The sequence below is a fragment of the Podarcis gaigeae genome (genome assembly GCF_964106915.1).
Source record: "Podarcis gaigeae genome assembly, chromosome: 1".
NCBI lineage: Eukaryota > Metazoa > Chordata > Lepidosauria > Squamata > Lacertidae > Podarcis > Podarcis gaigeae.
Genome location: NC_139678.1, coordinates 99,856,325 through 99,881,528, shown reverse-complemented (window position 1 = coordinate 99,881,528; position 25,204 = coordinate 99,856,325). Strand labels below are relative to the sequence as shown.

The 25,204-nt window shown below is 39.9% G+C and overlaps 1 protein-coding gene across 7 annotated transcripts in view; it reads right to left on the bottom strand.

The window, feature by feature from the left end:
* The window catches only part of KYNU (kynureninase), an 86,972-nt gene that overhangs the window by 24,218 nt on the left and 37,550 nt on the right, over positions 1–25,204 (bottom strand). For 5 of the 7 annotated variants that reach the window (XM_083711273.1, XM_083711278.1, XM_083711277.1 and 2 more), the window contains 5 exons: positions 24,725–24,796; positions 21,679–21,753; positions 17,699–17,845; positions 6,886–6,984; positions 6,293–6,366 (listed from right to left, as the gene is read on the bottom strand). In XM_083711273.1, the coding sequence (XP_083567399.1) occupies positions 6,293–6,366; positions 6,886–6,984; positions 17,699–17,845; positions 21,679–21,753; positions 24,725–24,796 (467 nt within the window). The remainder of the gene's footprint in view (positions 1–6,292; positions 6,367–6,885; positions 6,985–17,698; positions 17,846–21,678; positions 21,754–24,724; positions 24,797–25,204) is intronic. The other 2 variants (XM_083711276.1, XM_083711275.1) reach the window with 2 other exon arrangements.

Below are 25,204 nucleotides of genomic sequence, written 5' to 3'. Positions count from 1 at the left end.
TCCAGCAGACATTACATTTTCATTGCTTTGTTCTGCTGTGTGTCTGTATTCCGTCTCGTTTTTAGTTTTAAAGATTGAACATACAGTTCAGCAGGTGTACAAATCCACATTATTACCATTATTATGCTTTCAGAAATTATGGCAAAACATAGCCTTTTTCAGTATTTGAAATAAAGGGAATCATTGTATAAGTGGCGTTTAACCTTTTATGCCAAATAATGTTGGAAATCCATAGTTAATAGCTCCGCTCCACGGACTATACTGTCAGTCATAGTTTATTATGAATATCCAGGAAAGGTTGATCTAGAATATAAACCTAGTCAGCATATGCTACAGTTCTTTTGCTTTGCAAAGGCATGGTCTATGCAGCTTTGATTAGTTTCTTAAATGGGGAGGTACAAAAAATGCCTTTCCCAGAAGGCATCAGGTCTGGCAAAACTCATGCCCCTAAATGTTGTGGGCTGAAGAGATGAGGCATTGAGGTCCCAGAGCATCAATGTTTTACATAATAATGGTAGTAAACGGTTTTCCAAAACTGTCTAATAATTCAAGTATGCTCCTCCTCCATCTCAGACCCATCACTTCATTCCCTATCCTCCAACTCAGGATAACAGAAATAGATCCAGGCGGTCGTTTGCTAGGCAAAAGTTATCTATGTGCAGGTGTTGTTCATTTTATCGGAGCTTGTCTTTAGCTCTGAAGAGCCTTCCACATCTTCTTCAGAAGAGGAGTGCTGTTTCAGTCTTAGCATGTTACTTGGGGGACCTGGAGGGTGGATGTTCTCCTGACCACTCAATGCTGAGGGATGAGACTCCAAAGCCTTGCTCTGTGCAATCATCTCAGCTGAAAGGTCCGATAATACGGTGCTTTTTATCTGCTTTGAGATCCCCTGACTCAAAAGAATTGAGGGGCCTTGCTTGAGACTAGACATGGGGACTCCTGTAGTATTTAACACCACAAACTCATCCTCAGATGTGGACGAGTCTAAATTTGATGGCAAAATATGTTACTCGTCGTCGTCTGAGAGTCATGTCTTGCTCAAGATGGAAGATGTGAAGGAGTTCCAGGCTCCCTCTCAAGGCCTGTGGATTTTGGACCTTCTCCAAGTCTACAAAAGGCTGCAGTCTACAAAAGCTGTGCAGGAGAATTGACCACACCCTCCCTAGCTCAATTGAGCTAACACTGTAACCGTGTGTCTACTCAGCTGGAACTGGGACAGTCCACCGCCAAAGCATGTGTGTGTGTGCGCGCACTACTGTTAGGAAGTGCTGCAGATCCTGAATGCTAGCTAGCACACACTCACTAGTGCTCCAACAGCAGCTACTGCTGGGCTTGATGAGCAACATGCACACTGAGCTGTGAGAGGTAGTGGATCTTTTCCTAGATGCCTTTCCCATTGTTTTGATGCTGACCTTGCCTTCACCAGAGCAACAGAAAGGCAATTGAGGCGGGGAAGGGAAGGGGCCAGAGAGAAAGACTATAGAATTTTATTTTATTTTTTAGCACGCTGGGAGGGGGGATGCAGAGAATTTGGCTCAGAAGCAGATGGAAATAATATTAGCCAGAAATTTAATCAAGGAAACTTTGGAAAGAACTGAGGTGGTCGTGGGGAGAGAAACAAGCACCAGTCACAGCTAAGAAGCTGACTGAGAGATTTTAAAAATCAGGAAAGGACCAGGTGGAGAGGCTAACCTCACACACAACAAAGAAGTCAAGGAAAAGGACAAAATACACAGGCCTGGGGAAGAGGACACAGACAACAGTATACCTAGATCAAATGGTCTGCTCCAAGCAAAGACAGGAAATGAACTGAGGCCTCAAAGAGAGGGAAAGGCAACAATTTCATTCTAAATTATAGAGTTTCTTTCCTTTGAGCAGTAGGGGGAGCTAAGTCTATTGGAAGAAATTCAACACCCAAGGGAGAAAAAACACATTACAGTACAACAAATGCTCCTAAAATAGAACGTTTCACAATTTACACTTTAGTCATCTATGTGATGGTTCTTGGATCTTTCTGTCCCAAAGAAAGCTGAAATGGCTTCCTCCCGGAGCATTTTTAAAACAGACCTGCAAATTTCAAACAAGGTTACAGGAGAGCAGTGGCTGCAAGCATTTTATACATCCAATAGAACATAATTGGCATTGCTAGTATTCTGTGAGAAGCAATAGCCTTGTAACCCCAACTATTTTTATTTCTTTAATTTGGATGATGCAAATTGCAGTGGGGGGGGAGTAATATTTCTGTCATGCTCCCTTTGTGCATAAATTACCAAAGACAATGTAAGAAGATCCATAAAATACATTTATACGGGACAGGAGAGGTGACAGACAAGTGAAAGAAAAACAAAGAAAATAGTTTAAAGAAGCAACAAACTTCTTGACATTTATCTCAAGCAAATCAGAATCTCCAAGAATCAGCTTGTAAATTGCTGTTATCTCCCATAACGAGTTCTTCTCAATTAGAAGTACTAAAAATGATTCCAAGAATTAATCAGAATTATTCTGTCTAGACTGCTGTGAACAATATTATCTGTCTAGGCAGCCTTGCTTATAATGGAATTGTGCTTGTACCATAACTACTTTTACTCTGAGATTTAGACTTCCTAATTCTAGCTAATATCAAAATATAAACCAGCAGTGTCTTAAAACATTAGCACTCGAAATAAATATTTACATTTGTTAAGATCTTTTAAAATATATGCTACTATTCTTAAAGAATGTGATGTACTGAAAAATATTTGTTTTCATGCAGCAAGCGTACATCGAAGAGCACTTAATTTTCATAGATTATAAAGGCTTTGATAATGCATATCTTTGCCTAATGCTTCCTAGCTTTATAGTTGGATATAATTTTAATGAAAACATGACACTATTAAAAAGCCATTAGCCACAGAGCTGAATTTCTCTTTGATTTTGTTCACAAACCAAAGACATTAAAGATACTGTTTAAAATAATAATTTTAAAAACCAAAACTACTCTATTAAAGCATCTATTTGACATGACTTGGGGTTACTTATTTTAAAACATTATTTTTTCACTATTAGATGCATTTATAGCAGAAAGCAGATTCCCAGCAGACTGACATTGGCTGAACCCCTCAATGCAAAGCTTAAGTACTTTGGGATGGCTTCCCTAAACTGTGACTAATGCTACCATGCTACCAAACTGTGGAAGATCTGGCTTAACAACCCTTCCAGATATTTAGGGTGTGTGTGTGTGTACACACATGCAGTGAGCCTGCCACTTATGTGAGTGTTCGGTTCTGGGGGTCTGCATGCAAAGATAAAATTGTGAAAAGTCAGGTACCCACAGAACCGCCCCATCCCACAGTGTGGAGTGCTGCTTACTGGGGCGTGGGAAGATCGTAGGAGGGCCCTGAGAACTTCTCAAAGCTTTCCTGTGAATATCCCAGAGCCTGGAAGCGTGAAGGCATCTTCCTCAACAGGCTCTGCAATACTACCAGAGCCCTCACACTGCCTTCCCAAAGCACAGTAAGCAAGGAAAACCCACTGGTGGGAAAAATAAATAAGTGGAGAGTAGTGGGTTTCCCCCACTTGCCATTTTTTTATTTACTTATTCGTCTCCCATCATGTGTAAGGTTGCAATTGCTTAAGTAAAGCAAGCACAAGTTGTGGGCTTCCTGTACACACACACACACACACACACACACACACACATTTGTTCTTTGTTTACAAATTCTGCTGCCACCATAAAATCCTTAATAATATTTTATCTTGTCCACTTTATATGTAATTTATTGAAACTTATTTTTTCTTTCTTTTATTATAAACCACCCTTGGTACTGTAGTATAAGGTGATGACTGAATAATGGAATGAACATGCACAGGTGTTTTAAAATGTTAAAGAAATACGTTTGCATTTATTGAACTCTTTGTTTATATAGGGTGAGATTCAATGAAGCCCAAGTTGTCATCCACTCATGCAATGGGGCTTCTACTTCCTCTTCTCTTTGCTGAACTGCACTGCAAGTGCCTATGATCAGCTCTGGAAAGTTGGTGAACCCTCCAGAGCAGATATGGGTGGCAAGAGGGGGCTGCAAGTGGGTGAGAAGAGAAACGGAAGTCCCATTGCACATGCAGACAAACAGCACTAGATGTTGTCCATACAATATATATTAATAGACTAGAGGACCATAGAGACAAGGGCTTGCCCATCAGAAAGTCGGTGGTTCGAATTCCTGCAACGGGGTGAGCTCCTGTTGTTCAGTCCCTGCTCCTGCCAACCTAGCAGTTCAAAAGCTCTTCAAATTGCAAGTAGATAAATAGGTACCACTCCGGCGGGAAGGTAAACGGCGTTTCCGTGCGCTGCTCTGGTTCACCAGAAGCTGCTTAGTCATGCTGGCCACATGAACTGGAAAAACTGCCTGCGGACAAACGCCAGCTCCCTCGACCAGTAAAGTGAAATGAGTGCCACAACTCCAGAGTCATCCATGACTGGACCTAACGGTCAGGGGGCCCTTTACCTTTACATTTAAACTGTTTCTGATTCAAATTTGTACTGTTACATTAAGGAAGCGGTTATATTCTTATCTCAGTTTATTCTCCTGATTAAAATCCCAGAAACGCTAAAGGACAAGACTTGAAGCTCTCTCTCCGGAAGGGCCGGCCCACCCAAGAGGCAGGCTGAGTCAGCCGCCTCAAGTGGTAGAATACTAAGAGGCAGTACCCCTGCACGCCCCCTGCCCCCCTGCCATTAGTGGAGAAGCAGCAGTGGCCACTCAAATATCACCAGAAACTTCCATCACCACTGCTGCTTAGTGGGTGACACCACATGACCCAGGTAGAAGAGGTGGTGGCGGCACGGCAACAAAATCTTCACATTTCGGACTGCACCTGCTCTCTGATTCAGTACTTAATGGAAAGATACAGGGCTGAAAAGATCTGGCAAGTTTCCTTCAGCTTCTCCTGAAGTTTGTCTTTGGGTCAGGTCATACATGTATCTCGTCTTAAGCCTTATTGTTTCCTGAGGCCAACTGCCGCCTGCTGTCACTCTCATACCTTCTGCCTTCCTTTCATCTCAACTCCTGTTCCTCTGCCTGCTACTTCCTCAGGCACTTTTCTGCCTGAACTGTTCACAGTGCCCATGCAGGCCACACATTGATCCTTAGCAATTCTGGGAATGTGCTTTTATACAATTTCAGACCTTTCACCAACAATCACTTCTATTATCTGACATCCCATTGGTTTATAACTATGAGTCAATATGAGCCAGCAGAATGTTAATTAACTGGCCTTCCATAACGTGACCTTTTGAATTCTCCTATCTTGTATAAATGCTGACAGGTTTAACTATGAACCACACAGGCCTATAACAGCTTCCTTGCATATGCAGCAACTGACAGCAAGCTGCATATAACCTCTTACACTTACCTACTTCTAAATACAATATTACACACACACACATTTATCACCATATTACTTTTTGCTCTCCATATTTTCATAGCATTAAAAAAAGAAAAGCTATCTCAGTCTTTGTCAATTCTCCATACTATATAGTCAGTAAAACATGAGACTCTTGATCTCAGGGTCGTGGATTTGAACCTGTTATTGTGCTTCTAGCACACTCTTGCAGTTCTATCACACAGAAGCGAAAATATATTTCATGCATTTATTTATGTATACAATAAAAATGCATTGTGGTATTCTTTCAGTGTGATCAGTCCCAGTGCCATAGTCTCAGAAAATCAAGGCTGTTTAAAACAACAAAGAATGCTCAAGGAAGTAGAAGCAGTTAGTTCCTAGGAAGCTATTTTTCAAAATGAAGAATCACGAGGATGAAGGAGGTGGTTTTCTTGATTATTTGATTCCCTGGTTAAAAGAATACCGCTAAGAAATTTTGGTTTGCTGCTACGTATGACTGAGCTGATATCAATCTCCATGAAAGCAAAATAGACTGTGTGTGCGCATAAACAAAGCAAGTTATCACAATTTTGAAACAGCAATTCAAACACCATGCTTGTTTTATCTCTTCAGATGGGTTTTATTTGTCTAAAAAAGTATTAACACTGTTACTTGTAAAACTGTGTATTCCTGCAAAATAACACTAGCTGGCTTACAGCATCATCTTATAAATGAATGCTCAGGGAGAAAAACTTTTCTGGAAGTAAGTGTGTATAGGACTGCAGCCTTAGTATACATTTCCATTTGTAGGGTGTGGTTTAACACACAAAAATAAATGAATTGTATATGTTAGTACACACAAATAAAAAAAATGTGTTTAACAAACTCTTCATTATTAGGATAGTCTTTTGAAAATGTGAAATATACTTACGTTGGTTTCACAGTCTGGGAATGTTTCTCATGAATGAAAGCACCGGCTAGACCTCCTGCTCCCGAATTGAGGTACTGTAAGATAGAAGTCAGCATTTACATATATTTTTAGTTTTATCATGCATGATAGCATAACTGACCTCTCTTTGGAAACTGCAGACTGACTTTGATTTAAGTATAATGTGAGCGAGTGTGAACCAGTAAGGAAAGTGTTCCTTAAAACAGCTTTATATTTTAAATTGCATAGCTTCTTGTAATACTGGCTAAGAGCACGTAAAGTGGTTTCTTCAGATGATGCTCCATATTAGTGGATTTCCGTTTTCCTACAATCTTGCAGAACCTTCAGCATATTTTGAAAGTGTTTCTTCATGACCATGTTTTGAATTGCCAACTGTTGAGGGCAAAGCTGTACTGAAGCAGTTTACTTTGCTTACATGTATTTAAAATGTAACACATATAACACAGGTTTATATGAAACAAATAATGAACAGTTCTCTTCAGTCTTTAACCAACTGTTCTGTTTGGCTGCTTTTGCAATATCTGTTGATTTTTAACTGTATTACCAATACTCCAGAATACTAAAGACATTCTCACCTTATAGGAACACCAGCAGGCAAAGTCTACTCCCCATTCGTGTAAATGCAGTTCTACGTTGCCTACAGCATGAGCCAGGTCAAATCCAACAAAGCAGCCCTTATGGACAAAGAAGTGATTTTAAGTTTGCTTTGTATATACAGAAATCATTATTTCCATGCAATGTAATGGTTGGAAAACCACAAAATGGGCTGCATCTGTCTAGAAATGATGCAAGAAGCAACATGACCCTTACACAACTATGCTCTGCACAACGCTATTGTAAGAGGACTGCTAGCTGTGGCCCAAAAAATATGTGACCCAACCACCAGTATACCAAAACCACTCAATCTCAGGACTCATGAAAGCAAATGCAACTCACAACCTAGATGGGGCCTGCCTGGCGCTACAGACTTCCTGTCAGCTCTTCTGTGGTCCCAGGCTCCCTCTCCCCTCAGTCACAGACACATAAGCAAGCAAGGGTGGGTGGGCTGGATTCACTTTGGTAGGATCAAATATTGTACAATACTAGTTGTGGGAAACATACCTGAACCCCCAGCAAAGAACAACTGTACATTGATTAAACAACAGCATGACCCTTTGGGAAGTCTCAAGTATGTTGTGTGTTGGCAATGATGAACTCAGCTGCATTTACATCTGAGCAGATATGTATAGGATTGCTCTGCCATCTACTATAGTTCCATACTATGGAAATAAGCTGCCCACAACTGGAAGCAAGCGAAGAAGCAGGTTCTCAAAATCTACTGAGGATTTCTGAGGGAAGGCAGGCTCTACAGGGCCTTACTTGCATTTTGATGTGAAACTCCAAGAAAATACTAGAAATGAACTATGTAAGCATGCATAGAAATTACCACTTGATGGCAGCATTTTTAAAGTAAAGAATAATACAAAAATTAGTATAAAGCTACAGTATTCATGAAACTGAAGAAAAACGATGGCACATTTTGTGCATGGACTACAAATTAAAGAATATTTTACTTTTTTTTTAAAGGTCTCTTTATAAGCAAGGTGTGAAGATGAATAGCGAGGGCATAAATTCCCGTATCTTTACCTAAAAATAACACAAAAGCTTGAGACTACTGAGTTCTTTCTTATGCTCCATCTAAATTATTAAAACAATACTTCGGTATATTAAATCTCCTCTAAACTATGTAGCTCTCAGAAAGTAATTGCATTTATAAGTGTGATGTGCTAATTCTAATGAAGCCACTAATGAGGCTGTCAGCCTATAAAATTCTTTCAAAATGAAGGGATGAACTTGTAGGCCTCATCACTTGTCAAATGTAGCTAGAAATGATGGATTTTAAAAAACTATATAAGGGGTGGGCAAAAGGGAGACAATATTCTATTGACAGGTTGCTAAGATTCTTGCAAAGAATCTGGACAGGGCTAGCATGATTTGAACTGGGAAGACATTTTGTATGTGATTTTGCAAGAAGGTGTACTCAGGAGGATAACCTAATGAAAGTTAATAATGGCTTAACTATGGATAGAAGCTGAGTATGTGTTACACATTTAAAACATGTTGGTGCAAAATTACGAGGCTCAGATAAAGGCAGATACCATCTTGTGACCAGGTAACATACTGACTGAAAGTACTTGTTCTTCCTCTTTCACAGCTTCTCATCATATGCAACTATGTAAATGAATCATCACACATAACATCACAGCAAACAAGACTTCTTTTCAATAGAGTTAGTACAGTGACCTGTTTCACTGCTTCAGAAGTAAGGCTTGCACAGAAGCAAGCTCTCTGTTTACAGCTATAATTTAAACTAACAGAAGCTTGTAGTCAATGCAGTGCTAAGTGTCCCCTCAGCACAAGGATTTACACTTGTGCAACAAGACTTTCTCTCCCTCTCCTACGCCCCACACAAATTGCTCCCTCCCAAAATCTGCTCCAGGGGGTTTGGGGAAACCCCAGTACAGTGGTACCTCGGGTTACATACGCTTCAGGTTACATACCAGAGGGTTTGGGGAAACCCCAGTACAGTGGTACCTCGGGTTACATATGCTTCAGGTTACAGACTCCGATAACCCAGAAATAGTGCTCCAGGTTAAGAACTTTGCTTCAGAAATCGTGCTCCGGCGGCGCGGCAGCAGCGGGAGGCCCCATTAGCTAAAGTGGTGCTTCAGGTTAAGAACAGTTTCAGGTTAAGAACGGACCTCCGGAACGAATTAAGTACTTACCCGAGATACCACTGTACAGTTACAGGGGATGTAAGGGGCCAGGGGAGCAGGTAAAAGGGGAAATCCTATTACACAAGTGTAAATCCTTGTGCTGACAGAATGCTTACTTGGTGCTGCGTTAGATGCAAGTCACACAATTCTAGCCCAACTGCAGTGGCTGCCAATTAGACTCTGGGTCCAATTCAAAGTGCTGCTTTTGACCTATAGAACATTAAACGGCTTAGGATATTAATATCTCAAGGACCGGCTTTCCCCATAAGACCTGACCCAGATGCTGCAATAATCCTGAGAGGCGTGGAGGGCAGCAATACAAGAAAGGGCCTTTTATGCAGTGGCTCCCCATTTGTGGAATGCTCTCCCCAGGGTGGCTCGCCGGGAGACTTCATTTCATATCTTTATGTGCCAGGCATAAAGTTTATCTATAACTAGGCCTTTGACTAAGTGAACATTTCATGGCCTTTTAAATGTGTTTGTGGGAAGGGGTTATTGGTTGGTTAGTTTTCTTATTATGTATTTTGCATTCTCATTTTGTATTTTTATATTTTGCTCTGCGCTGTGATCCATGGCAGAAGGGCAGTATACAAAGGTAATAAACAAAATAATAATAAACAATGCTAAACCATAGTTTAGCACTATGCGAAGGGACAGAAGTAAGGCTTGCACAGAAGCAAGCTCTCTGTATACAGCTATAATTTAAACTAACCAGAGTTTAGCATTAAACCCAATCTGGCTATATGCATGGTAAGGAGAAAGTGGATAAAGAAAAGCTTTTCTGCCTCTCACATAACACTAGAACTTGGGGCCATCCAATGAACCTGAATGCTGGAAGATTCGGGACAGGCAGAAATAAAGTACTTCTTCACACCATGCATACTGTGGAATTCATTCAAAATCTTCCCTCACTCTAAACCTGCCCCCTGATATTGAACTCAGTTGCTTCAGAGTAAGTCCAGATCTGACCATCAAGTGAGAAGTCAGCTGAGAGCACAGATCAATAGTTCTTACATATATACTTTCTTATCAAGATCCATGTTCCAAAGTCTATTATATACTGGAAAGCTTAACTGAACTCTCCAGCAGTACTTAAGGTTTCATTTGCTGAGCTTCTCTTGCTACCATTACCATTTTGCCAACATAGGTTATTGCAGAACTATGCAATATGCATAGTATATGCAATATTCAATGTATATGTTTAAATAGTATAAAAGCACAACCTCATAAGAATACTGGAATATACTCTGCTCCTAAAAGAAGAAAATCCCTTTGAATAAAACAGTTACCCAAAAAGGACTGGTTTGGGGACGACTTATAAAAGGCTTTATGCATTGGAAAGATGAAATGGCTTGTATTGCATGTGTGAAAACATATTAATGTCTCCACAAAAATCCATAACATCATAATATTCAAGCAGTGACTCTCCAAGACAGTTAGCTGTCTGAAGTGGTAATCTTATATACACTTCTTTGTCTCATTTAGCATGTGGCATTTACTTCCAAGTAAACAGTCACAGAAGCATTATGTACTTAAGAAAAACTGAGGTGAGGAGATTTCACAAATTACAATAACATCACCTAGCTTCTATTCATGAATACCAATACAGAAAAGTTGCAGCAAAAACCTCATTGTCCTTTTCAGTATTTTTATCATGTGCCAATGATAAAAGTGTGATTTAGGTATCTGGACACAAATCAATTGATAAGATGCAATGGAGACACTGTGGTCTAGACTTCTTTCCAAATATAGATTTCATTCCAAATATACCCTTATACATGTACTTTCTTCTGATGACATTATAAGTGTTTTTAATTTTTAATTATATAATTACTCATCTAGGTGAATTATCACACCACTTTTAAGACAGACATTGGGAGTGGTGAACATGTTGCCCAAAACCATCCACCTTGCTTTAACCAAACTAAATTAATATAATGAGCAGTTCTTTGAACAGTGACTTGTTTGAGTTGAGGCCATGTTTGAAGCTTCATTACACATGAATAGTGATGCACCCTACAACCAAACACACCCCACAGCCTATTATATGGGCTACAATAGAATGTTTCTTTCAAACCTATCTTCAGCCAGAGGGTGATATCCTGTGGGTGCCAGGGAAGGCCTCTGATGACGCATGAGCACCCATGAGCACCATGTTGATGACGCTGACATGCATTAATAGCAGACTCATAATGAGTTTGCTAATCCCTATATTGCCAATAAGACACTATTTACAATCTAAAGGGAGGCATGTACCAGAAGAATGAAATGGAGAATCCTAGAGGCAAGTATTAGTATTGGAATGAAACTCTGAACATGAGCAGTCCCATGCAGCATTTTATCGTAGGGCCAGTTTTTATAGTGAACTCATTAATAGTGAGCTCATTTTCCAACCATCCACAAACAATAAAGAAGCAAAAGCAGACTCAGGAGTACCCCCCCAAAATTAGAAGCCCTCTAAGGGGCCAAATCACAACCACCACCAAACAGTCCAATGAGGGATGAACAGGCTCAGTTGCCGCATAATGTTGAGAACAACAATAGCAGTAGTAGAGTAGTTTAAACTCATGATTTTCACAAATAATCAAAGTGAAATATTTCTTTTATAAAAGACAAAACTGGGAGAAAGAGTCATAAGTTTTCTGAAATAATCATTTTTTATTTTTTTTAAAGCTTCCTGAATGGGTTGGGGGGAAAGCATGTAATATAAAACCGGATTACAAACTCATGACATGGTTAGTGGTTGTGTTTTGATAAACAAAAAGCATCCAACCATGCTAGGACAACTATTTTGCAAAATGGTTTCAAACCCATCGTCCACCACCAATCTTGGCAGGAACGCATTTGTGTGGGGGTTCCTCCTTTTATATTGTGTTTAAAACTTGCTTACAGAAGCAAGTTTTCAAACAATGATTACAAACTTACAAAAGAAAAAACTGTCTTTTGATTTCTTTTGTAAATCTATCTACCAAATAAATAAGTATTTGCACAGCACAGATTTTCACAAAATGGCTCTCATCTGCTTTCCTTCTTTTATTAATATTCCCGATTTCATTTTTATAAGTTATGAACTTATCAATGTCATGGTGCTCTGTGCTTTCACTCTCACCTCCCACAAGTGACAGCTAATAATAATGAACAGGGGCAGACCAACACAGGGTGTCGTGACATCAGGAGACAAATATAAGCTATTAGATAATATAGAGAATAAACTGGCAACAACAGGTGTGGCTGACATTTTTGATAGCAGCAATATATTCACCATAATGCCTAGTTTGGCCCAAAGATAAGATCTGTAGCTTAATGTGTTGAATGTTCTTACTTACAGAAGGAGATGCAATGATCTTCCAGCCTTTCTCAACCTGTGGGTCCCCAGATGTTGTTGAACTACAACTCCCATCACCGTTAGCTAGCAAGGCCAGAGCTCAGGGATGATGGGAGTTGTAGTCCAACAACATCTGGGGACCCATAGGTGGAGAACCGCTGATAGGCCTACCAGGGAACATCTTTCTCAATATGAAACCCATCTGTTAAGAAAGCTCAGCAGAATAAGTCTAGCTTAAGGCTGTCCTTTACCTCCCCCCAAAATTTAGCTATCAGGACTAGGGCATGGTGTATGTGTACTGTATTACTCATGAAGTAACCTTCTATTTCAGACAAAGGGAGAATTTCCTGATCCTAAGTTTAGAGATTTTCAGAACATAATGGAAAGAACTTGTTTTTAGAATAATGCTTAGTGATCTTATTGAAATGAGTGTTACATTTTAGTAAACTATTAATCCGTGCATAAAGACTAGCTACTTTTTAGATACAATGTCTAGTTTTAATATTTAATTAATTGAAACTCAACTGTTTACATTAAAATGGATTTCTTACTATTGTAAGATGTCTAGATCATTTCTGTTTAGACACAGCTCAAATTTAATAAAGCTAAAAATTGTACTGTTTTAGAAAAAGTATCAACAGTTTGTGCAACAATTTTTAATCAATAGAATGATATGTATTAGGATATTCACTTACTATTTAGCATTGCTAGCATGTCCACTGTGACTCTCTCAATTCCTGCAATGCTTTTTAAAAATGTCTCTAGCTAGATAAGGCACATCCAATAAAAGATACACCTCCTGAAATTCTGTTGACCTCTTGATAAGAACACTTAATTGACAATTGTTCTTTCTGATTCCTGAGGTTAAAAAGAATCCCTGAGATATGTCTGTAGAGTCTGTCTTTTTTGTAAATTCCCCAAGGATGAGTCACTGAAAATGAGTTACCTCATGGAGGTGATATACTCAGTAATCTGCCTGTCTCCTGTGAAATTGCTGAGCTGAATAGGAATACTGTCAGTACCACCAGGAGCAAACCGGCCCTCCTGATAGAATGCAAAATACTGCAGATGCTGTTGAGTTGGGGGAAAGGCAGACACTGAACCAACTGTTGATGAAATACACAAACACCTCTTATCTTGAAGCAAATTAAGCTTCAACTTGCTTGACCATTTTTAATGTGTTGGAACTAAAAAGGAATACAAAGTTTCAGTGGATTTGGCTATGTTGAACTGGCCTTGCAATTGCTCTAGTCCCAGTACAGATCATTCTGAAAAATAAAGTGAGTAAAACATGACAATATGGATGCCCATTTTTTAAAAAAAACAGTCCACCATGCAAACTGTGCCTAATTTTGTTCCTTTATAGCAGGGGTGTGGAACTGGATCCAACCAGCAGACCAGATCCTGACCTTCCCCCAGCCTCCCCCTCCCTCAACCCTTTCCAATTCCACTGCCCTCTTTTCAGTCACCTGACATCACCATGAAATCAAACCACATCAGCAAAGGCAAATGAGTTATGAGCTCTGACAATCAGTTGATCAACATCTGTAAGCCCTGCTTTCAGAAAGGAGCCACTTCTTTACCTGCCCCACTCCAGACTCCATAGGTGCAGGGCAGGTGGGCATGGCTTGGGGAAAACTGCCTTGCGAGCCAAACTGGGCCCCTGCCAGGCTTATTTACGCCAGCAGACCAGTGGTTCCTTGCCACAACTTTACAAGATTAAATGACTAAATTAGCAACAACCTCAAGGCCATAATCATGTGGAACTTGTACCGAGTTTATAGCTCACAAATGCCAGTCTTGCCAGAATAAGTAGCAGTGTCGAAGGCCCAGCAGTGAACATTTTCCATTAATCCGCTCCACTTCCCAGTGGAGACTTTGTCCCCCATTGCCTGGGGGATTCCAGCCACGTCAGAGCTCGGCCAGCCAATCCGCTGGCCGGGGGCGTGGCCGGGGCTCGCTTCCTCAATCATCCGCCCTCCCTCCCTATTTTGCATGTTCAGAACTTTCATCAGGCTACTGAGAAGAGCCAAGAGCTGCAGAGCGTACAGCTGTCCTGGTGAGGAGAAACTCCACCCCCATGGACCAAAACCTCTAGTCCTACCTGACCCTAGTTGCTAGGGGGCAGGGAGAGAAGAGAGAATAATTTCCCACTATGGCCATCATGGCACTTTCAAAGAGCAGGAGTTTAAGCAGTATCAGCAACAGTGCTATCTGCAGCCTGGGTAGTGAACATTTCCCACCAGGGCTTTTTAAAGACATCACTGAATTGCAAAGGTATCATATTATGTATCCCTTATAAATAAGTTCATAACAGTTACTAGCCTGAAAAAAATGTTTGCTAGTAGGCTCAGGGTTGGTGGAAGGAGGTTTAAGAACACCATCCCTCCTGCAAGAGCCTACTTCACATCTATGTGAATATGAATGAGGTACTCTGTCCCTCCTCCACCAGCCATTCATTCTCCTGCATGCAATCACCAACATCCAGTTCCCTTCTTACCTATGTTTGTCAGGCTAGTGCATAAATACAAAGCTGCTTATGTGTTTTTTATATATTAATTCTTCTCTTATTAGTACAGTAGTACCTCGGGTTACATACGCTTCAGGTTACATACACTTCAGGTTACAGACTCTGCTAACCCAGAAATAGTACCTCGGGTTAAGGACTTTGCTTCAGGATGAGAACAGAAATTGTGCTTCGGTGGCGTGGTGGCAGCAGGAGGCCCCATTAGCTAAAGTGGTGCTTCAGGTTAAGAACAGTTACAGGTTAAGAACGACCTCCAGAACTAATTAAGTACTTAACCTGAGGTACCACTGTAACTGCATTGGAGGAGGCATAAATATTATAAACAAGCAAATAATACATTGTCACCTATTCCCCAAACTTTCAAAGCAAAGCATGCTAAAAAGCTAGATTTGTCAAGGTTGCACTTCAGGGTTCCTTCACCCACCCACTGAGATAGTCTTCTTGCTCCCTGGAGAGCTCCTGAACAGAAGCCCTTTAAATTCAACATGGCTTTTAAGAGCTGGTCAAGGAGAATGCTATGTATACTCTGCATTAATAAAACCTTAATTCCTAACCAAAAAATATCATGCTAGCTGAACATATTGTGAATATTAATAAAATGTGCATTCATTTGCAAATTTTAATGTATAGCTTGGCATGCCTGCTAGCAAAGAACAAAACCCATTACATATGGAGGTCCTGTTTCCTTCCCTACTTTATCTTAGCATACACTGCCCAGATGTTTTCAAGTATAATTACACAGCCTAAGCAACTAAAACAATGGCCTTAAACAACCAACCCAAAAAATTACTTGAAAGCAAGTCCCACTGAACTCAGCTGAACTTACTTCTGAGTAAATGTGCACAAGACTGTGCTGTAAAAAACAACCACCTTTCTTGAGATTCTGGATACATAATTCTGCATGTGTGATTTAGATGAACAGAATACACCCAGATCTTAGGCAACAGCTGTCAATACTAATTGTATAAAGTTGATTACAGGGTTTTGGCTTTTTTTTAAAAGGAAGACCTGAGAGGGTGTGCTTAATTCTTGGATTTTTTTTATAAATAAAATTGTTGGTGCCACTCATTGATGAAAAGCTTCTCACACCCAAAATGGTTGGCTTTGAAATATAAAGCCTCTCCAGAGAATTAGAGGAATGGTTTTTCACAACAGCAGCATGAATAGATCTTTGAACTATGTGAGCACTTGGGTATTTCTTGAAAGGGTTGGGACAAAGAACTAGTTAGGCCTGACATGGTACACAGAAGAGCACTTAAGGAGTGTGAATGCAGTCAATTTGGAGATCATTTTATACAACATTTCTGGAGTTTAAGGCAGAGAATAGGTTCCAATGACACTGGAGGAACTCAAGTGTCAGATGAGTGAAACTTCAAGACCTTTCAACTTTGTCTACTAGCTAGTGTTAAAGGAGTCAACGAATAGAAAACACAGCCAATCTTTTGCTAAGTAGGTGGTAGTTTCGAACCAATTCAGGCACACCTCCTTTTACTGAGTTCCACTTTCTTGTGCTTTGCAGATATTGTTCCCTATGAGGATGTGGGTGCAGCTCCAGGCAGCTGGCCACTTCCAAAGGAAAGAAGCCCCTACAGCCTCTGTACTGTCCATGGGAATGGAGTTGGCTAGGGCTGGAGCCGAGTTTTTCCACTTCCACCCCTGCAGCCAAGGGGGCCTGGCTTAATTGACTACAGTACAGTTTAAAAATAACTTTTAAGTGCACTGGGAACCCAAAATTTATTTGACTCGTATTATTGCGACATTCACTTTATTTATATCCCGCCCTCCCCAGCCGAAGCCTGGCTCAGGGCGGCTAACAACACTAAAACAGTACAACATTATAAAACATTATAAAAATGAAGTACAGGTATGCCTGTACAGAAAAGCTGATGCATCAGGTGGAGCTCTACGTTACAGCACATTTAGCATAAGGTTACCAGATTTTCTTCAATTAATCCGGGGACACTTTTCAATTTCAATGGATTTTGTATGGGGACTGATTTGTAAATCCGGGGACTGTCCCCAGGAAACAGGGATATCTGGTAACCTTAATTTAGCACACTGGTTAACTCAGTCTGGCTGCCAGGCTTAATAGCAGAAAAAGGGTGCAGTTTTAATATTCTATTTTGACAAGCCTCTCACTTCCCAGCCCTGTCCCTCAACAGTATCTCCTGAATTGACAATTTATTTTTTTTAAAAAAGACAATTTGTTTAAGTATTAGTATTGTTAAGCAGACTGCTCATTATTATGTCAAACACTTAGCCAGCACAACTATTCCCTAGCAGCAACCAATATACATTTGCAACAAACCATTTTTGATTTCTACTTGAACCATTGTTGGCAGAGGCGCCAACTTGCACCCGAGATTCAGGGGCCTGATGTGCGGTACACATGTGATGTTATGCGTGTATCATGTGTGGTATCATGTGTGCGACACACATCATGCATACGTTACATCACCTGGAGAAGGCCAAGCACGGAGACCAGCATGGCGTGGCTTCAATGACCAGAGGCTCCTACTCTCTCATGCTCAGGAGGAGCCAGCCACTGAAGCCGCATCATGCTCAGCCTCTTCTGCCCCCTGAGGGGGCCCAGGCCCTTCCCAACAGATATTGAGGGGGGTCAAAGAGACTTTGGCCCCATAGAGTTGGTGGGCCTGGTTCTTGGTGACATTTGTCATTGGTTCATTTTCACAAAAGTGTCAAACCTGTCAAGAACATGAGGGGTTTCTGTTTTTTTGTGGGGAAGGATGTGTGAATCTTTACTACTGTAGCAACTGTACCTTCTCTTGACCAGCCTTTGTTATTCTTGGGATGTCAAACAGCTGCCCTGTGTAGTACTGCACACCACTGAACAGAATTATGGCAATAGAGTCCCCTTCCTTCTCAATTACAGCAAGGATATCTTCAGTTCTCAAGGTCTCCTCCCCCTGAAATAAATTTAAGCACATATTTTATATCAACCCTGGCAGTGCTGAAACTGTCATTTCTTGTTTCATAATCTATTTTTTATGATGTGCCTTGCTGACTTCAGTAAGCGATCAAAAGCAAATCCTTAACATGGCAGTAATCTACGAAAGTAAGAGCCCTGGAGTAACCTTTGAATGGGTGAATGATCATTAGTAACATAGCTTCAAGATGGTAAATTATTCTTATTACTATTCTTATCATTATCGTTATCATTAAAAAGGATATTCACGTTGCTCTCTTATATGTTTTGCTTGCCTAAACACTTCAAGATTCCTTTAACTGGCTTTGTTCTTGTTTTTTAAGATGTAAAAAAATGTAAATTTTGATTCAAAGAGCATAGACAGAGGGAAACATTCTGGTGACTACTGTCTTCCCCAAGAAGCTATGGCCCAGCTTGCTATTAACGATGCATCATCAATAGAAGATTCAGTTTTCCAATCTAAAATTAAGACACTCGCAATTGAGAATGGAAATTATGGTATCACCATATGGACACATGATAATTGTCCATACATGCCACATTTCTATCTCCTGTGAACCTTAATTTAGTCGTATTATTTGCAGCCTTTCACAAAATGTTATAATGTGAACTATTTCATATAGTTTTAAAAATCCACAGAATATGTGTCTATAACCATAGGTGTTCGTCATGGCAGTATGTGGAATGTATGGAACTTCAAAATTCAGAGTTAAATATGCCGCTGAATAGCAGCTTCTGAGGAATAACAGTGGGAGAGAGTTAACGCCTTTGAACTGCGCTTGTGGACTGACCAGAGTTACATGGCTGTGGGAAAGAAGATGCTGGTATAGATGGGCCTTTGTTCCGATTCTGAAGAGCTCTTCTTATGTGAACCTGTGTGTATAGCCTAAAGCATAGCCAGACACACCCCAGTTGATGGACACTGCCATTCTTAAGGGAAAAGCAGTGTCAATCACTGTGCATTCTGTGGTTCCCTGCCAAATTAGGATTTCAGTGACATCCTTATTTGTCCTACCATGTCACCACTGACATATACACAACAACATAAAGATGTCAAGGTGGTCAAGACTCAGCAATCTATTTATATGACATTTTCAGTTCTAACATCTGTACAAGACTTAAAAAGCAGCCCCCGCATCCCTCTTCACACTTTTAAGACAAACTTAGTATCCCACAGAAAGCTATTAAAAATGTTACTGTATTTGTCTTTCAGAAACAATAGCATTCATATAATTCAAAAATGTAAAAACCCTTAAGTCATTAAATATAGAGAAATTTGTACAGGGTGGGGGGGGTGGAATCACTTTTTATCCTTTAAAGCCTGTATCCCCCACTCCCTTTCCTCATTTCCTCTTAGCAAGGGATCATGTAAAACACACCATCACCAAGGGATCAATTAAGCAGTGAAAACTCCAAATGAAATTAGACATGCCACTGCAAAGAGCTGAGATAAGATTTGCTGATTTGAAAGTAGCTCCTATTATCTTAACGATCTCTCAACATCTATCAAGGACTTGAGAGTAGCTTCTCACTTCTCTGGAAAGGGACTTTTTTTCAAGAATCAAAAGGTCATCAACAGTTCTACTATAAAGTAACAAAAGTTCTTCATGGTATTCTTTTATAACGATCCTAATTACATACTCCTCCAAGCAGAAACCTGTTGCTGTAGTAATAAAGGAAACTGTATGTAGTCTTCATAGAACTTCTATAAAACAGAGAGTATTCTACATACTGAGACTCAGATATACTGAAGCTCACAAATATATATACTCAGAGGAAGTACAGTATGAGGAACATACGAGTATCAGTGTAGGAGTATTCAATGTCAGGAATATCATCTTCTGATTATTCAGTTTAGATTTGTAGAAACATTTAAAAATAAATAAAAAACATGATTTAAATATATATATTGAAAAATATAAGTCCATTTTTAATACAGTCCTAAAAACACATACAAAATAATAAAGTGGAAACATTTTTATTTGTGTAAATTTCCTTAATTATGAATAAAATCAGGATAGCTAATACTGTAATAAAGTAAAAAATAACCCATAATGAAGCAATGGTTTTAAAAATGTAAGATTTAAAGCTTAGAGGAGTGGATAAAATCTATTTCATTTAAGCTAATGCTTCTTCTTTTTTAAAAAAGCTTTTTCATCATACCTGCTTGGGATATGTATTTATATACAGTGGTACTTTGGTTTACAAACTTAATCTGTTCCGGAAGTCCGTTCTTAAACCAAAGTGTTCTTAAACCAAGGCATGCTTTCCCATAGCAGCCAGCGGGGGACTCAATTTACAAATGGAACACACTCAATAGGAAGCAAAAAATGTTCTTATTCCAAACCAAAATACCTACTTCCAGGTTTGCAGCTTTCTTAATCCAAGTTGTTCATAAACTAAGCTGTTCTTAAACCAAGGTACCACTGCAGTCACCTAAAATCTACTTTCCTGTGTTCAGAGAATAAGTCCCCCTGGAGAGGGGAAGGTCTGGTGCAAGGAGAACATTTTTTCACAGTGGGTGTGGTTCTACTCTACTGAGTGCATCTCAGCAACAATTCCCCCCTCCACCTGAAATCACACTATGTTCAGGGTTCCAAGACTAGTTATAGACTGAGGATGATGAACAAAAACTAGGGCAGCAACACAAAGGGAAATTTTCAGGTGCACAAAAGACAAATATTGTAATCGGTACTTTTCTGAATAGAGGGGTATTTGGGCTTTAAGTGAGTGTGTTTCAGCATGAATTGGAAGGTCATATAAGGACTCAGGGCTCTCAGCAGCCAATTGATTTGGGGCACAGTGTTGTCTTGAGTGAAATAATACACAAAGATTTGGCTTTGGTTCAACCAAACGTTGCCAAGCTGATATATACAGTGTTCATATATAGTGTTAGGGCATTCTCTTTTCTATTTCAATGAAATGTCAATGAGACCTGCAAAATAAATTATTTCCAAATTTGTTAGGTTTTGCCAGCTAAGATTTCCAGAAAAAACAAGAGAATTTGAGTCAAGGTAGGGACAAAATGCAGGGAGGCACTGATACTTTCTGGTAACACCTATAAAAAAAACAGTGACTTTGCCTGGTGTTAAAAAGACATATGGGCTGATTCCATGTGAGCAAAACAACAAGAGAAACAACAACAACAACACATACACCCTTTCCCCAGTTGATCCTGCCCATGTTTTTATGGTCTGTGAAAATGGGCAGGCTTCTATGGGGGAGTGGTCCTTTACGTATGCAGGTCCAAGGTCATATTAGTGACAATACAAATTATCTCACATTAGAGACAAAGAAAGAAATATAGGGGCTGAGCAAGGAAATCATAAATACAGGTTCTGATCCAGATGATCTGAATGCACAGCACAATGAAGTTATAACAATTCACTGTCAGTATTTTATACACCTTCACAATCAATGCTGGTAAAATCCCAAATCACTTCTTAAACTCACGAATGTTTAAAAGGATGTGGGAATTTGCTGTGAAGAACCACTGGAGGGCTACACTGAAAACTGAATATATACTTTAGCAAAGTGCTAACAGAGATGTACTATATTAGACAGTGTGCGATGAATAACCCCTATACAGTCAAGTATAGCATCAGCAGGTGTTTCACAATCATCCATCGACGTGGAAGCTTTTTAGACAAAAAAGTAGATCTGGGAAGACAAGGAGATTCTAATAATAATATGCATTTAGTTTTCTTGTCTCAGAAGTTCACAATAGGTTATTTATAATAAGTTGCAAAGAAAATAAAGCATAAGCATACCAATATCCATTCTTGATATCAATATCAAATACCCATTACAAACCTCTTGTGGTTCTATCATAAGCATACTGCTCTCCATATCTAGCCCATGAAACTGGAGTTGAGACTCAACAGCATACTGTAAATAAAATATGGATTGTTTTTAGTGAGCAAATGTAAACAACAAAAGCAGCATTTCTTTCGCATAGCAACAATAATCAGGATGTGTGTGCATGATGTGCTTGGGCAAATCTCTGCAAAATGTTTCCAGTTCTACATGGTCTCTTCCTCTTTGCAATTTAGGGAACCATAGAAACATAGTATCATAAAATTGTAGAGTTGGAAGGGACCCTGAGGTTCATCTAGTCCAACCCCCTGCAATGCAGGAATAAGCAGCCATCCCTACAGGGTTCAAGCCTGCAACTTTGGCGTTATTAGCATCATGCTCTAATCAACTGAGCTATCCAAGGGTCAGTATCCAAGGACATAACTCAGTGGTAGAACACATGCTTTGCATCCATAAAGTTGTAGGTTCAGTGCCTGGCATCTCCAGTTTAAAGGACTAGGTGGCAGGTGATGTGGAAGACTTCTGCATGAGAGCCTGGAAAGCTGCTGTCAGTCAGAGTAGATAATTATTATTATTATAATTGATTAAGTGGTATGGTTGACATGCTCTAACAGCGAAAGGCCCTGCTAAGCCCACACAGATCATTGCTATCTTCCTCTTGCTTCAGTGCTTCTAAAGATTATTGGGGGTTGGGTACTCGGCTAATCTTCATGGTTTTCCCCAGTGATCTTCGGATATGATGCTATATGCAAACACAGGAATTTCTTTTTTCTTGGGACACACCCCTTAGCTGAGTGCAGCTGGTTGATGTGGAACAGGCAAATTAGGAATTCACTCTCAAAACGCTTAGCTTCCATCCAAACCGCTGGCCTGAAACCAGTCCTCTGGAATTGTATACATGGCTTGATACAAATGAAAGAAATAACTTTCCAACAGCAACCTCTATGGTAGATTATGCATAGTATTATGAAGTAGGCTTGCTAAATGGATATACTTGGGGAAACAAATAGAAATCATAATAAAAAATATACAGTAGTTATTGCAGAACAAAATGAAATTCAGTATAACCAGCTTGATAGTCAAAAAAAGCAGCAAGTTGTATTAATCTCACAGGTGCACTGCCCCCATTCCCCACACTCAATCTCCTTTAAATGGAGAGTTAGTTGCAGAACTGTCTTGTGGTATCAGATGGAGGAAAGGCATGCTACTATCTTCCTTTTAAAATCTGGGTAATGTATGCCAGAGCACATAAGAGGAATACTCAGCCTGCAGAGACAATCAGGGAGAAAGCAGACTAGGCAGAAGCCACATCGGATTTATCACAGCTACAAGGGTTAATGGTAAAAGACTGAAGAGAAAAGACCTTTGAGGGGTCTTTCCCACTCAGCACACTGGGAGAAAAATGCCAACTACATGGAATACAGTCGTGCAATCTGCCCTCCCTGGATGTTTGTATTATTTCTATGCAACCCTCAGCCGTGTGGGACCAAAGCACAAAAACACAGCTCTTCCTTGGTTTCATATTGTTATAGATCTGGGATACCAGAGTCTGAAGGTGCAAAGGCCCTCACAATTCTAGGAAGTTAGTGAATGTTGGAAATTAATGAATGTCAGAATTTAGCTAATACTTGGGGTACTGAAGGAGACATACAGGCTGCAGAAGTTCTCCTGAACTGGTTGAAATGTGGAAGTTTCGCTTATGCAATCTAGCCTGGCTGGGCTAGTTGAGTGCAAGCCATTATCAAACAGTGGTTGGACATCAACACTTCAAAGAAAGATCCTGGGGTCTGTGCAAAAAGGGGGTTGCCAAGTTTACAGGGAAGGGGTGTGATGCCAACACAGGGGGGGGGGGGAGTTTCCTTTTTAAAGCAGAAAAGTTTGGAGAAGTGGAGGGGCCGCTTAACAAAGCTTGGGACGTAGAAAGAAGGTTGCCAGAACTTGAGGTAGAACTCCATGCGGGGGTGGAAGGGCAAAACCATATTGATGGGCTAGCTGAAGGCAGGTTGGGGCAGAGACCCAGAGATGCCTTGGAATCTGTCTATGACTCAAACAACATCTAATATTAGTTATGCAGTTGTGCCTTTAAATGCAGGGTTTTCTAAAAGTGAATTGTCAGTGCATACATAACTCCCTATCCCAAATTCTTACATGGGTAGGGGACTTGAACTCTTTGTCCTCCACTATCATTCCAATCCAAGTAGGGAACCCCATGTATGCATTCCATAGAGGGGGAAATGTTCTCACTGAAGTGAAGGAGACACCCATTCACGCAAAGTAAATTACAGGTGCGGTTTCCAAGCTGAAAAATTGTTGTAATATCCCCAAAACTAAACTACTGCATTGAAGGAAGAGGTCTGTATTTCATACAACATATGAGCAACAAAGGAATATTAGCTGGAAAAAAGGTGTCATGTCAACTAATTGTCTGGCAGCCCAGAAAGGGTCTGAATTGCACCCTATGTGAGTTGCAATTGTAGAGATTTTTATAGTGCCTCAGTGATCAAATATCCCATCAATTTCTGAGTGTTTACAGAGTTTGATAAAGTAGCAGTGAGTCACAAATCTGAAGATTAATTTGCTGCAATCTGTGATACATGGGCTATTGTCTCATTTTATAGCACACAAATGATGTTTGAATTAGTAATCTAAAGCACCATGGACAAGCATTTCCCTATCTGTCTAGGGATATAAAACTGTTAATGTTGTGAGCTTTGTATTGATTTGGTTTCATAAAGTAAAACAGAAACAAGAATTAATAAAACATTTACAACCTGTTGTTGATTTAGACCAACAGCTTGTTCAATGTCTTTAAAAGGACTAATAAATCAATATGGCCATTCAATCTTTTCCTTGTGCAAGGTTTTTATTTGAACAAAAAGAATAAAGGCATGATCAGTAAAATATGCCAAGCCCAAGAGTACATGACCAGATTTCCTGTTATTTCTAAAGGAGGATCAGGTAATAAATAATGAGACAGAATTGCTGGTATGCTTTTGAAAGTCACAATGGATAACACAAATATTATGCAATATTAATTTCTTACATGGTCGGAGGGGAAAGCTTTGGCTTCCAGAAGGATTTTATAGCGATCTGCGGTAGGCTTAAAGAATGATAACTGTAAAAAAGGGTAAAATATTTATTAGTCCATAATTATTAACACTTATTCATTTCATTAGTTTAAGGTGGGCCTACCCCTAAGTCGCAACTTTTTCAGAAGTAACCAGCCACATCAACATGGTGCAAGATACAGTTACGAAATAGATATATAACTGTCCAGAGTAGCTGGGGAAATCCAGCCAGCTGGGTGGAGTATTAACAACAACAACAACATATAACCCAGTTCTTTGGAAATTGATGGAGGAACAAGATGAATGGTTCCTGCATGCCGTCATGGTGGCTAAATTCTCCAGCCTTCCTTCTCTCCACAGCTGCTTGCGTTGCTGAAATATGTCTGCACTACGTAAGTAAACTGAAAGCATGAAAAGAACCAGAGGTTGGCAGGGAAGGAAGTTTGCTGGGTAGG